Raw genomic sequence first — 13,393 nt, 5'->3', positions numbered from 1 at the left:
TTTATTGGCTCCTATGGCATTCATTCAGCTTTTTCCCTTGTAGCAAAGTAAGAGCCAGCTACTGGAGGCTGAGGAAAGGTAGAAAAATAAAAAAAAATCTCCTTTCCCATTTAACCAAACTCCCTTACTCACCAGACTCCAACGTAAGCACACTAAAACACCCAAACATGTTACACTTGTTACAGCTAGTTGGTGAAGGAAAAGGCCAGAAGTCAATCCTTACTCAGTTTTAAATTTATTCACAAAGTGAGACTTTACAAATGTACAGCTAAGTGTTGCTAAATGAAGAGTTCTTTTTGTTGAAGCTTTCCATCATGCACTCGTCAGGACAATTCGCAGGACATTGCAAGAAAATATAAATGTCGGGGAAACAACATATTTATACTGTGTGAGAAGAGAGTGCTCATTGGTTGGAAAGTGAACTCTGATTGGTTGGAAAGTGAACTCTGATTGGTAGAGGTGTTGCCATGGAAATGTACCAGTTGATGGTGACTGACAGTTAACTGCCAAGCATTGTTTGAAATTTAAAATGGACGGATTGACTCTGGTCAAGGCGTTGCCCTGGGGAATGAGTCAGCTAACGGCTGTCACTTATTTTGTTTAGCTGAAACAGGTGCAATGTGTGTACATGTTCTTTCTGCCTGCAAAGAACAGGGCCCCGTGTATTAATATATGTAGCTTCCAATACATGTAAATGCGCCACATTACAAGCCCAACTGACAATCTTAAATTAGTTGTCAACGTAATTCTTAGTACACCGAGGATTATTTAGTAAATGTTGTCCAATCGTGGAATCACATCTAATGTTGGACACTCTGTTTTGAGTTTTGTAAGGATGGGCTGGTTGGATATGGTCTGTACCCTGCCCATTACAAACAGTCGCTGGGACATGCTGTTTGATCTGATCCGCCAGTCAGTGGGACGTACGGCCTACATACCCAGCAGCATCACACTGGCACTGAAATTCATATACCACATCACTCATTTGTGTGATAGGCAGAATGTCTTTTTGGCTTAACAGCAGCATCCTGTTAGTGGTGAATACCACTCGTGTTGCTACTGCACAGTAGCATCATGAAGCAGCTAGCTTCACCTGTTGCTCAAATTTTTGAGATCGCTTGTCCTTCCAGGGTAATCTGAGGTAGACTGGACACTTTTCAGGGCTGAATATGATGGTTTTGGGCCGGCTCACGAGTTTGTACAATGTACACCTTGAAACAATCTGATCAGGGCAGGATCCCTTTGATGTGCCTATTTCAGCATCAAGCTTGCATGGTGAGCAAATGGCTCAGGGCCCTGTGTAAGAGTTTGCTGATAAGGCCAATCTTATAGCCTGTGGAACTGTAAGTGTGTATTGACCAGTGAAGCTAGGCTTGCTGTAGACCGTGGTGAAGACCCCCAGCAAATTTTTTTTTTATAGAGTCACAGAGTTATACAGCACAGAAACAGGCCCTTCGGCCCATCGTGTCCGTGCCAGCCATCTAGCACCTATCTATTCTAATCCCATTTTCCAGCACTTGGCCTGTAGCCCTGTATGCTATGGTGCTTCAAGTGCTCATCTAAATACTTCTTAAATGTTGTGAGGGTTCCTGCCTCTACCACCCCCTCAGGCAGTGTGTGTTCCAGATTCCAACCACCCTCTGGGTGAAAAAATATTTCCTCAAATCCCCTCTAAACCTCCTGCCTCTGACCTTAAACCTATGCCCCATCTTTATTGACACCTCTGCTAAGGGGAAAAGTTTCTTCCTATCTACCCTATCTATGCCCCTCATAATTTTGTATACCTCTATCAGGTCCCCCCTCAGCCTTCTCTGCTCTTAAGGAAAACAACCCTAGCCTATCCAGTCTCTCTTCATAGCCGAAACGCTCCAGCCCAGGCCACATCCTGGTGAATCTCCTCTGCACCCTCTCCAGTGCAATCACATCCTTCCTATAGTGTGGTGACCAGAATTGCACACAGCACTCCAGCTGTGGCCTAACCAGAGTTTTATACAGCTCCAACATAACCTCCCTACTCTTATATTCTATGCCTTGGCTAATAAAGGCAAGTGTCCCGTATGCCTTCTTAACCACCTTATCTACCTGTGCTGCTGCCTTCAGGGATCTATGGACATGTACACCAAAGCCCCTCTGATCCTCTGTACTTCTCAGCTAGTATGTCAAGAAAAGGGAGTTAATTGGACTGCTCCATTTCAAAGGTGAATCTGAGTGAAGGATGGAGCCCATTAAGACCTGCAAGGAAATTATTACATGCAGCTGTGGATTTAAATATAACAAGCGTATCATCCACATATTGGAAATATATGAGGGGTGAGAGGCTGGGTGTTATTCCATGAAAGACACGTTTCTCATGGAACCCAACAAAGATGTTTGCGAGAGCTGGGCCTAGAGGGGATCCCATGGAACACCATGTACTTGGGCACACATGGTGCCATTAAAACTGAACTCAACTGCACGAGTTGCCAAGTTGAAAAGCTCAATCATGCAATGGTGGCGGGTCTAGATCATCATGATGTAAGGCTGCAGCGCAAATATCAATGGCTTCCTTAAGTGGAACATTGGTGAGTAGGCTAGCAATGTCAAATGAGCACATGGACACAGCATTACTGTCGATAAGGTGTAAAGAGACATCACTTTTGTGTGTCTTGGGCAGTCTATACATACGCAGACACAGCAAGCCGTGAGGACGAACCCTGTCATATATATCACGTGGCAGCTTTTCACTCCTACACAAGTCTAGCAAGCGTCCTTTTAGTTTACTTTCGAACAAGGCTGTCCGTTCATGTTGAGCAGCAGGTCCAATGGATATGAACTTGGACCTGTCATTAAGAATGGTGTGCATTTTGTTGATATAGTCGCACTTGTTAAGGATACCTATTCCCATCCCTTTGTCAGGTTTACTGATGTGTATGTCCGGGTTGGTCTTATTTCATTACAATGCTGTAAGACATTTGCGTTGCATGTCAAAGTCAGGTCATTTGGAATCGTACAATATGCATGTGCTAGATCAGCTAGGCACGTTTTCAAGGACTCAGCATCTTCAGTGGATGCTGGTTTGTGGCGGGATAGTTGGGAGTAGACGAGTTTGAACTCAGCAAATACCTCTTCCCGCTTGATTTGGGATGGATGCACACCAAAGTTGAAACCATGCGCAAGAGCAGACGCTTCGCTTTCTAAGAGTACATGGTCAGAGAGGTTTGTTATGTGTTTAGTGGGATCATTAATTGCATTGACAAACCACTTCCACTTAAGTGAGTTTACAGTGTGGATGTGTTACAAATGAGTGTTTATGGTACGATCACCAGTTGAAGCAAGTGCTCCGATTTTCTATTTCTATGTTTCTATAGCAGCATAAATGGATCAAATTGGAAAATGAAAGAAATTTGTGTACCTCAGACCAAGTGTAGGACATGGTGTAAATTAGTAATCCTGTTATCAATCTGTTCAATCTCGTTTCACATAAATGTTCGCTCAATTGTGGGACGATGTCTCACTGTAGCATTATCAATACATTTGGAAATGAAAACTGGTACAACCTTGGGTTTAATACACTCTTGGAGAAATTCACTAAATTGCTTTCCTGTTCTTAACTTACCTGTAAGTCGAACTATGTTGATGATATCCCAAATTTGGCCTTTATTTGTATACCTGAGACAGAGGTACAATAGTTGTTTGATGTGCAGAATTGAGTATTGCTGAAAAAAGATAATATTTAGTCAAAGCTTTTTGGCTGCAACTCATCAGGACAATTCCCAAGAATACCAAATGTAAAGGGACCGACAGTTTATTCTGCATGTCAAGAGCATGCTGATTGGTTGGTAAGTGGACACTGGTAGAGGCATTGCCATGGAGAATGCACCAGTTGGTGACTGACAGTTAACTGCAAAGCATTGTTTGATGTTTAAGCCAGACAGCATGACTCTGGTCAAGACATTGCTCTGGGGAATGAACCAGCGAATGGAAAGCGAGGAGTTTGTTCTTGCGTATGGCTTCAATTTTGGTGTGCTTTCATCCCAAATCAAATGGGAAGAGGTATTTGCTGAGTTCAAACTCCTCTATCTCAACTATCCTACCGCAAACCACTGCCCATTGAAGACGCTGAATCCTTGAAAGTGTGCCGAGCTGACCCAGAGCACGTGTAATGCGCGATTCCAATTGACCTGTCTGACTTCCACATGCAACGCAAATGTCTTACAGCATTGCGAGGCCTTAAGACCAACCTGGACATACACATCAGCAGTAAACCTGACAAAGGGACAGGAATAGTCATTCTTAACAAGTGTGACTATATCAACAAAATGCACACCATTCTTAATGACGGGTCCAAACTCATATTCATTGGACCTGCCGCTCAATATGACCGGGACAGCCTTTCTCAAACGTAAGCTAAAAAAATGTTTGCTGGACTTGTGTAAGAGTGATGAGCTGCCGTGTGATATATATGACAGGGTTTGTCTTCGAGGCTCGCTGCGTCCACTTATGTATGGGCTGCCCAAGACACACAAAAGTGATGTCCCTTTATGCCCTATCTTATCTATGACCGGTTCTGCACAGCATCAATTGACCAAATGGTTGGGCGAATTGTTACAACCAGGTTTGAGCAAATTTTCCCGATACACAGTGAAGGATTCTTTCACATTTGCGAAGACCATGCTGGAGTTGTATATTGATAGCAATGCTGTGTCCATGTCCTCATTTGACATTGCTAGCCTATTCACCAATGTTCCACATAAAGAAGCCATAGATATTTGCACTGCGGCATGGCACTGCATGGCGATCTGGACCCACCACCATTGCATGACTCAGTATTCATTAAGCTTACGCATTCAACAACTGAGTTCAGCTTTAATGACACCATGTGTGCCCAAATAGATGGTGTTGCCATGTGATCCCCTCCAAGCAAACATCTTTGTTAGGTTCCATGAGAAACATGTCTTTGATGGAATGACACCTAACCTCCTACCCCTCATATATTTCCAATATGTGGATGATACGTTTGTTATATTTAAATCCACAGCTGCATGTAATAATTTCCTTGCGTGTCTTAATGGACTCCATCCTGTGCTCAAATTCACCTTTGAAATGGAGCAGTCAAATTAACTCTCCTTCCTTGACATCCTAGTTGAGAAATCTGCCAGGGGTTTCTCTGCCACAGTCTGCTACCAGCCTAGCTTTACTAGTCAATGCACACATTGGGGACTCTTACACGTGCTATACGATTGGCCTTATAGGCAACCTTGTAAATAGGGCCTGAGCCATTTGCTCACCTTACAAGCTTGATGCTGAAATAGGGGCATCAAAGACATCCTGCAGGATAATGGCTACCCTGATGGGATCATTTCCCGCTGTATATGGCACAAACTCATGAGCGGGCCTAAGGCTGTCACTTTCGGCCCTGAAAAGTGCCCAGTCTACCTCAGATTACCCTGGAGGGGCAAGGTATCTCAAACATTCGAGCAGCAGGTGAAGCTAGCTGTTTCACGCTGCTACTATGCAGAAACAGCACAAGTGGTATTCGCCACTAACAGGATGCTGCCATCAAGCCAAGAAGACGTTCTGCCCATCACACAAATGAGTAATGTGGTATATGAATTTCAGTGCAGTGTGATGCCAAGTATGTAGGCAGTGCACCCCAAAACTGGCAGATCATATCAAACAGCATGTCCCAGCCACTAAGATAAAAGCAAAAAACTGCGGATGCTGGAAATCCAAAACAAAAATAAAAATACCTGGAAAAACTCAGCAGGTCTGACAGCATCTGCGGAGAGGAACACAGTTAACGTTTCGAGTCCGTATGATTCTTCAACAGAACAGTTCTGTTGAAGAGTCATACAGATTCGAAACGTTAACTGTGTTCCTCTCCGCAGATGCTGTCAGACCTGCTGAGTTTTTCCAGGTATTTTTATTTTTGTCTCAGCCACTGTTCGCACTGGCAAGGTACAGACTGTACTCAACCAGCCCGCGCTTGTAAAACTCAAAACGCAGTGTCCAACATTACATGCGATTCTGCGATTGGACACCATTTGCTAAATAATTTTCAGTGTGCTAAGATTTGAGCTGACGACCAATTTAAGATTGTCAGTTGGGCTCGTAGTGTGACACATTTGTGTCCTGGAAACTACATATATTAATACATAGGGCGCTGTTCTTTGCAAACAGAAAGAACATGTACACACATTGTGCCTGTTTCAGCTAAACAAAATAGGTGACAGCCATTCGCTGGTTCATTCCTCAGGGCAATGGCTTGACCAATCAGAGTCAAGTTGCTTAGTTTAAATTTCAAACAATGCTTGGCAGTTAACTGTCAATCACCGTCAACTGGTGCATTCTCTATGGCAACGCCTCTACCAATCAGCACTCTCTTCTCTCACAGTATAAATATGTTGTTTTCCCTGACATTGGTATTTTCTTGCGAATTGTCCTGATGAGTGCAGGACGAAAAGCTTCAACAAAACAAGTTAATTTTTTTCAGCAATACTGAAGTTCTGTTCTGCCAAACGACTATTTGCACGGCTCCAAACTCTACAACCTACCATCAGTGTCAATATTTCTCTTACATGTGCACAAGTCATTATCCAATTATTGTCCCACATCTGTAGACTCTTAACCTTAATTTATACAATTAACAGTTGAAGGTGGCAGGGGCAGTTTAGAGGTGTCAGCTGTGGCTCAGTCCATAGCACCCTCGCCTTTGAATCAGAAGGTTGTGGGTTCATGTCCCACTCCCGGAAAACCAAGAACTGTGATTGTACTTGAACGAAGTTGCAATCTGTGACTGTTGATAACTCGAAAGAGTTTGAAAAAGTGGTGAAAAGGGCTTACAGCACCGGGGCTTGATAAATCGAGATGGAACATACGAAAGCAAGGAAGTTATTATTAACCTTTATAAAATACTGGTTGGCTTCAGCTGGAGTATCGTCTCCGTTTCTGGGCACTGCACCTTAGGGAAGATGTGAAGGGCATTAGAGAGGGCGCAGAAAGATTTATGAGAATGGTTTTAGGGATGAGGGACTTCAGTTACATGGATAGATTGGAGAAGCTGGGACTGTTCTTCTTAAAAAAAAGAGAAGGTTGAGAGGAGATTGTGTTCAAAATCGTGAGGGGCCTGGACAGAATAGATAAAGAGAAACTGTTTTCTTTGGCGCAAGGGTTGAGAATCAGAGATACAGATATATACAGATACAGATATAAGATATGGATATCAGAGATACATATATAAGGTAAATGGCAAAAGAACCTAAGGTGACGTGGAAAAGCTTTATGCAATGGGATCTGGAATGTTCTGCCTGAGAGTGTGGTGGAGGCAGATTCAATTGTCGCTTCCCAAAGGGAATTGGATAAGCTCCTGATGATAAAAAATTGAATGGCTACAGGGAAATGACTGGGGAGTGGGACTAGCTGAGCAGTTCTTACAGAGAGATGGTGTTGACATGATGGGCTGAATGGCCTCCTTTGCTGCAACCATTCTATGATTCTTATCTATGATCTATTCTGCTGCCATTGGTTGCTTCACCTGTCTCTGGAGTTTAGAAGAATGAGAAGTGATCGAATTGAAACAGATAGGATTCTGAGGGGGTTTGAGAGGCTGGATGCTGAGAGATTGTTTGCCCTGGCTGGGGAATCTAGAAGATGGGGGCACAGACTCAGGATAAGGGGCTAATCATTTAGGACTGAGATGAGGAGAAATTTCTTCACTCAAAGGGTTGCGAATCTTTGGAATTCCCTACCCCAGAGGATTGTGGATGCTCTATTGTTGAATACATCTAAGGCTGGGATAGACAGATTTTTGGTGTCTCAGGGAATGGAGGGATATGAGCAGCAGGCAGGAAAGTGGAGTTGAGGCAGATGATGAGCCATGATCGTATTGAATGGTGGCTGTATAGTCTGCTCCTGCTATCTCGTTTTCAATCTGCTTGGTGTCTCTCCTTCTGAAGGCCAATTATAAAGTGAACAGACTGATACTGTTTTGGATGATCTTTACTGCCAATCAAACAGATTTTATTCCCTATCTCCAGATTGAATTAATAATTATTTTTTAATGTCCCGATGATTTATTTCCTGGGATTTTACTCACAGCAATGCCCAGGAGATTAATCTTGAACTCCTGGAGGGTTGGAAACCTCTAACCCATGCTGGAACCTGAGGGCAGATTGGAGATAACTCAGGAGTGATGCCCCCCCCATCCCTGCTAAGTACATGTGAGAAATAGACGATTGGGCTACCAATGCTCATGGAACTCTTCCCCAGAATGAATTGGTGTCTTCAGGAGAGAAAATGGTGGTTGAGAAATCAATAATCTTTTCTCATTGATTATCTTTCAGATATCAGCAGATCCTGCACAGAAACCTCATCTACCTGGCCACGATAGCAGACTCCAGCCAGAATGTGCCCAGTGCCCAACCTGTGGTAAGTGGCAGTGAATAGCTCAGTATTCGAGGGAAATGAACTGTACACTGCTGGCCTGGGAAATGGGTGTAGGCAACCCTTCTCAGGCTTTTATGTTATCCCACATGTGCAACCTGGCCAAGCTTGCATGTTATCCCCTATGTGACCTGGCCAGCCCTGCATGTTATCCCGTGTGCGATTTGGCCAAGCTTGCATGTTATCCCCTATGTGACCTGGCCAGCCCTGCATGTTATCCCGTGTGCGATTTGGCCAAGCCTGGGTTTTAATTTTTTTAAATTTCATTCATGGGATGTGGGCATCACTGGCTAGGCCAGCATTTATTGCCCATCCCTAATTGCCCTTGTTCAGAGGGCATTTAAGAGTCAACCACATTGCTGTGGGCCTAGAGTCAGATGTAGGCCAGACCAGGTAAGGACGGCAGATTTCCTTCCCTAAAGGACATCAGTTAACGAGATGGGTTTTTCCAACAATCGACAATGGTTTCATGGTTTCATCAGACTTTTAATTCCAGATTTTTATTGAATTCAAATCCCACCATCTGCCATAGTGGGATTCGAATCTGGGTCCCCAGAGCATTACCCTGGGTATCTGGAAAACCAGTCTAGTGACAATACCACTGCCTCCCCCATATGCATGTGCAACCTGGCTAGGCCTACATAGTGTTCCGTGTGCAATCTGACCAGGACTGCGTGTTATTCCCTGTGCAACCTGGCTAAGCCTCAGTGTGATCATTTGTGTGACCTGGCCAGGCCTGCATGTTATCATGCACACCTTGGCCATTGTCACAAAGCTATTAATGTATATAACGTTATTGACTTTTTTTAAAAGTAGAGGTTTAGTCTGTGGGTATGTCTTAATATTTTTTTTAAAATAGATGTTTAATCTGTGGGTATGCCTTGATTGGATTAATGCCAGCTAGTCTGGGTGCTTTAATGTGTACTAGTTTTGAGATGTAAGAGAGGCAGAGTGCATTTGTATTTTGTTGAATAGAGCATTCAAGAAGGCGAGTGAAATCTGGCACCTAGCTAGCAGAGACCAAGCAATGTTTATATTATCAATAACATTGGTACTATGAAAGGGGTTTTGCTGTTAGAAGAGGTGGAGTTCAAAGAGGCTGGTGATACAATGAGAATTTACATTCAATGAGATGTACTAGGTATATCAGGGCAGTTTTGTGTGAGCAGAGCAGGGGCAATGTAAGATCAAAGCCTGTAAGCCTACAACTGTCTGCAAAGAAACCAAATGGAAAGGAACCTCATTTTAAATTTGTAAGGTGAAAATGCCTGGTTTCTGGTTAAGTCCATGGGTTGCTGTTGCCTTAATGGAGTTTAGTCTGGGAATTTATTAAAAGTTATGATAGTAGCAATTTGTAGCCATGTGTATGTGTGTAATGTGTTGTAACTTAATAAAAATTTTAATTTAGTTTAATGTAAAACCTCTGGAGAATTGATGGTCTGATTCCTGAATTTAGAGCTGCATCTCAAACATACCACTTAAAATATAGGTTATGACATCGTTTAAAGTTTTCTCTCTGGGATTTTTAATTAACTCAGCTTTACTAACTGCTGAGTCATAACAGCTGTGTACACACTACCTCACTCACGTGGTTAAATTCTGTATAAACACTCCCCAATCCTAAATGGTAATTGAGCAAAACTTGAGAATATTTACCCATCCTCAGATCTCCACTATTCAGCCTTGGCATGCTGCATTCTGCAAGCAACATTCTGACTGACTGTGCCTCAGTCAGCAGGGGGGTAGAAGATGAAGTAGATTCTGTTGTATGACGTGTGTGCCTGCATGCCATTTGTATTGTAAAGGTGCTAACATAAGACTGGAGAATAGCACTGCCCATTATATGATGTATAGAGTCACATGATAGCAGACTAGGAGAACTGTCTAGAAAGAAGACTGTGGAACCAGCCTGCATGGAGGTAACAGCACCATGCATGACAATAACAATAAATATACATGTTTCAAGATCTCATCATTGAGACACCTGAAGAACCCATATTACAACATGGTGGCAGCAGTGGGTTAGCAGCGCTATCAGCCTGGTACAACATGGTGGCAGCAGTGGGTTAGCAGCGCTATCAGCCTGGTACAACATGGTGGCAGCAGTGGGTTAGCAGCACTATCAGCCTGGTACAACATGATTGGCAGCAGTGATCGCTTTTACAAGATATCACAACAGAGAGAGTACCATAATCTGGCATGGCGATCGCGGTGATATGAAAGGTGGCAGCTAAATGCATGAACCCAGATGGCATCCCAAGGTATGAAACGCTAAAAGGAACTGAAGCTGAACTAGAGAGATACGCACTTAAGAAGAAAACTTCAACAAAAAAGTTTAAGAAGCTTCACTACAGACTTGGAAGTGAGGAATCCACCAGAGTGAGTGGAAGTCCATTACAGAATTTTATGAGACCCTGAATGACACAATTCACGAGATGGTGAGCAAAATTACAAAAAAAAGTAGCTGTACTCACGTTTTATAATAGGTGGCGATCCCAAGGGCTCAGGATCCACAGGGCAGCTGAAAGAAAGCTGCTAGTAAAAAAAAACAACGGTTTAAAAAAAAACCTGTGAAAATCAGTTGGCAGAGTCAAGATTTCAAGCAAAACCTGCAGAGTTTAAAAAAAAGACCTGCAGATTTTAATAGCAAAGTGCTGTGGCTTTGAGTTTAAAAAAGACAGAACCCGCTCAGACCATGTGCCTCGCCAAAGCTCCCACAGTGTGGGACGCTCAAAAAAGCCATTCATGAATTTTAATAAAGCTGCCCAGAAAAGAAATGCTTTTACCTTAAAAAGGCCCATGATTGCTGGGGAGCCCGCCAAAATCGGAAAAAGCACGGGAAACATAGATAGAGAAACCAACAGCTGCAGAAACACCTAAGAGAAAAAAAACGTTTACTGCACTGACAGCTCTTCAAGTGGTAATGACGTTTAAAGCGGTAACTACAAAAGGAAAAACCAGCCATGGACAGAAAATTAGAAGAGCCAGACGCATTTGTGCTATAGAAAGGGCTAAAGCAGACCGAAGAGTGGGAGTCTTGGAGAAGACGATTTTTAGTTTGCAGATGAACTATAACAAGAAATCAGAAGAAGTACAAATTCATCAGTTTTTATTCGTCTTTGGCTCATTTGCTGGTGATGTACTTGACCACATTTGTTGAGATATTTAAAGGCTTTGACAGATATTTTAAACTCCCAAGTTGTAGCGGGTGCAAACTCCAGAAGAAAGTCTAGCACGCTCCCAAATAGTGCCGAGAGCAACAGAAGACCTGAGAGGGAGCGAAAAGACCCCAGAGAGAAGGAGACAGATAGCAGTGTGGAGTGAGCAGCTTGATAGAGCATGGGTGAGACTAGATAATAGTACTGCCCACTGTACGATGTATAGAGTCACATGGTAATAGACTGGGAGGATGGTGTAGAAAGAACACTGTGGAACCTGCCTACATAGAGGGAACAGCATGATGCATGACAGTAACCTGGGATCTGTAAATAGTTAAAGGTTAACAATAAAGGGTCCATGTTTAAATGTACAAGTCTCAAGATCTCATCATTGAGACATTTAAAGAGCCCATATTACGCCAGAGCCCATGATGAGCTAAAGTGTACATGGCTGTGGAAACAGATTAAAAAGGCACGCAGAGTACTGCAGGTAGGTTGGGGAGGAGGATAATGGGTGGGTAGAGTCCGTGGTAGGGTTGGATAATACATGGACTGTGGACAAAGCAGTCTTTCTGGATTGAATGTAAAACTTTTTCCACTTTCTGGAGTCAGATCAGGAGCATGTCAGGACTTGGTATTGATTTATTTACAGACTGCACATTTGGAATGTGCCAGCAATTTGCTTATACCTGATTTCCATGCCTTTATGAGCCTGTAGGTGTAAAACTGAGTTTTACTGAATGCTGAAAACAGTTGTGTTCAACCTGACATAGCAGCAAAAGTATGTGAGGCTTCTTGTGTATTGTTAGGGGTGGGTTGCAGGCAAAGGGAGAGAGAGGTTGTTCACCAGCAGCATCTATTGCTGGTGTCAAGAAGATATGTTATTGGAATTTAGTGGTATCTGTGTCTATGTGTATATGTGTGAGGGAGAGACTTAATTGGATTAAAGACAGCTGGTCTGAAGGCTTTGATGTATTAGAAGATAAGCTCGGTTTGAAATGTTACGTGGGTAAAATGGGGTAAGTTTAGAATGTGAAGTGTAAAAGGACATTTGCATTTTAAAATAAACTAGACTAGCTTGAATTCAAAGAGAGGGAGTGAAAAATTACACCTAGCCAGGGGAAGTTAAGAAACAATGTGCTTATTTTTCCCAAAGGTTACTGGTAAACTTGGTACAATGAGAGATTTTTATTATTGGGAAGGTAAAGTCCAAGGACATTGTGAAACAATGTGAATTTGCATTCAAAGGGGAAATATGTATAAAGGAGAGAAGGCTGTGTGTAAAGGCAGGCATTTTAAGACCTAACAAGTGTGAAAAGCTTTTGGCATCTAAGCCTCAAGGTGCTATCTATAAAGAACTGAAATTCAGGAAACTCACTTTGAATTCGATTGTTTCTTTGCCTGGGTCTTTTAAAATCTGTGTGTCTTACTGGTGCCTTAAGTGTAACTGGGAGTTAGATTAGTTAGGGGATTTAGAAGTTATTAAAGTAGTAATTTGTAGACATATATATGTGCTTAAAATCATTTCCCTTATTAATAAATGTTTATTCTAGTTTTGTAAAGACCTTTAAGGCTTGATGGTCTTATTACTACTGAATTCAAAGCCCGCATCTCGAAACATACAAATTGAAAAAATAGTTGTGGCAGTTGTCTCAAGTTTCCCTCTGGGATTTGAACAACTAAGCATTTGCCAACGGCTGTGCCATAACAGCAGAACATTGACACTGCAAGTGTCAAAAAAGCATGTTAGGAACAGAATCATAGAACTCATGTCTGTGCCCACTCTTTGAAAGAGCTATTTGACTGCTCCCACT

General features: G+C 42.7%; 1 protein-coding gene across 4 annotated transcripts in view; it reads left to right on the top strand.

Annotated features, from left to right (window-relative positions):
* The window catches only part of ss18l2 (ss18, like 2), a 45,846-nt gene that overhangs the window by 16,258 nt on the left and 16,195 nt on the right, over nucleotides 1–13,393 (top strand). For all 4 annotated transcript variants that reach the window (XM_078544688.1, XM_078544689.1, XM_078544687.1 and 1 more), the window contains exon 3: nucleotides 8,322–8,406. In XM_078544688.1, the coding sequence (XP_078400814.1) occupies nucleotides 8,322–8,406 (85 nt within the window). The remainder of the gene's footprint in view (nucleotides 1–8,321; nucleotides 8,407–13,393) is intronic.

The sequence above is a fragment of the Cetorhinus maximus genome, chromosome 6 (genome assembly GCF_964194155.1).
Source record: "Cetorhinus maximus chromosome 6, sCetMax3.hap1.1, whole genome shotgun sequence".
NCBI classification, from domain to species: domain Eukaryota; kingdom Metazoa; phylum Chordata; class Chondrichthyes; order Lamniformes; family Cetorhinidae; genus Cetorhinus; species Cetorhinus maximus.
The sequence above is the reverse complement of the archived record's forward strand: the minus strand, read 5'-3'. Positions and strand labels throughout refer to the sequence as shown.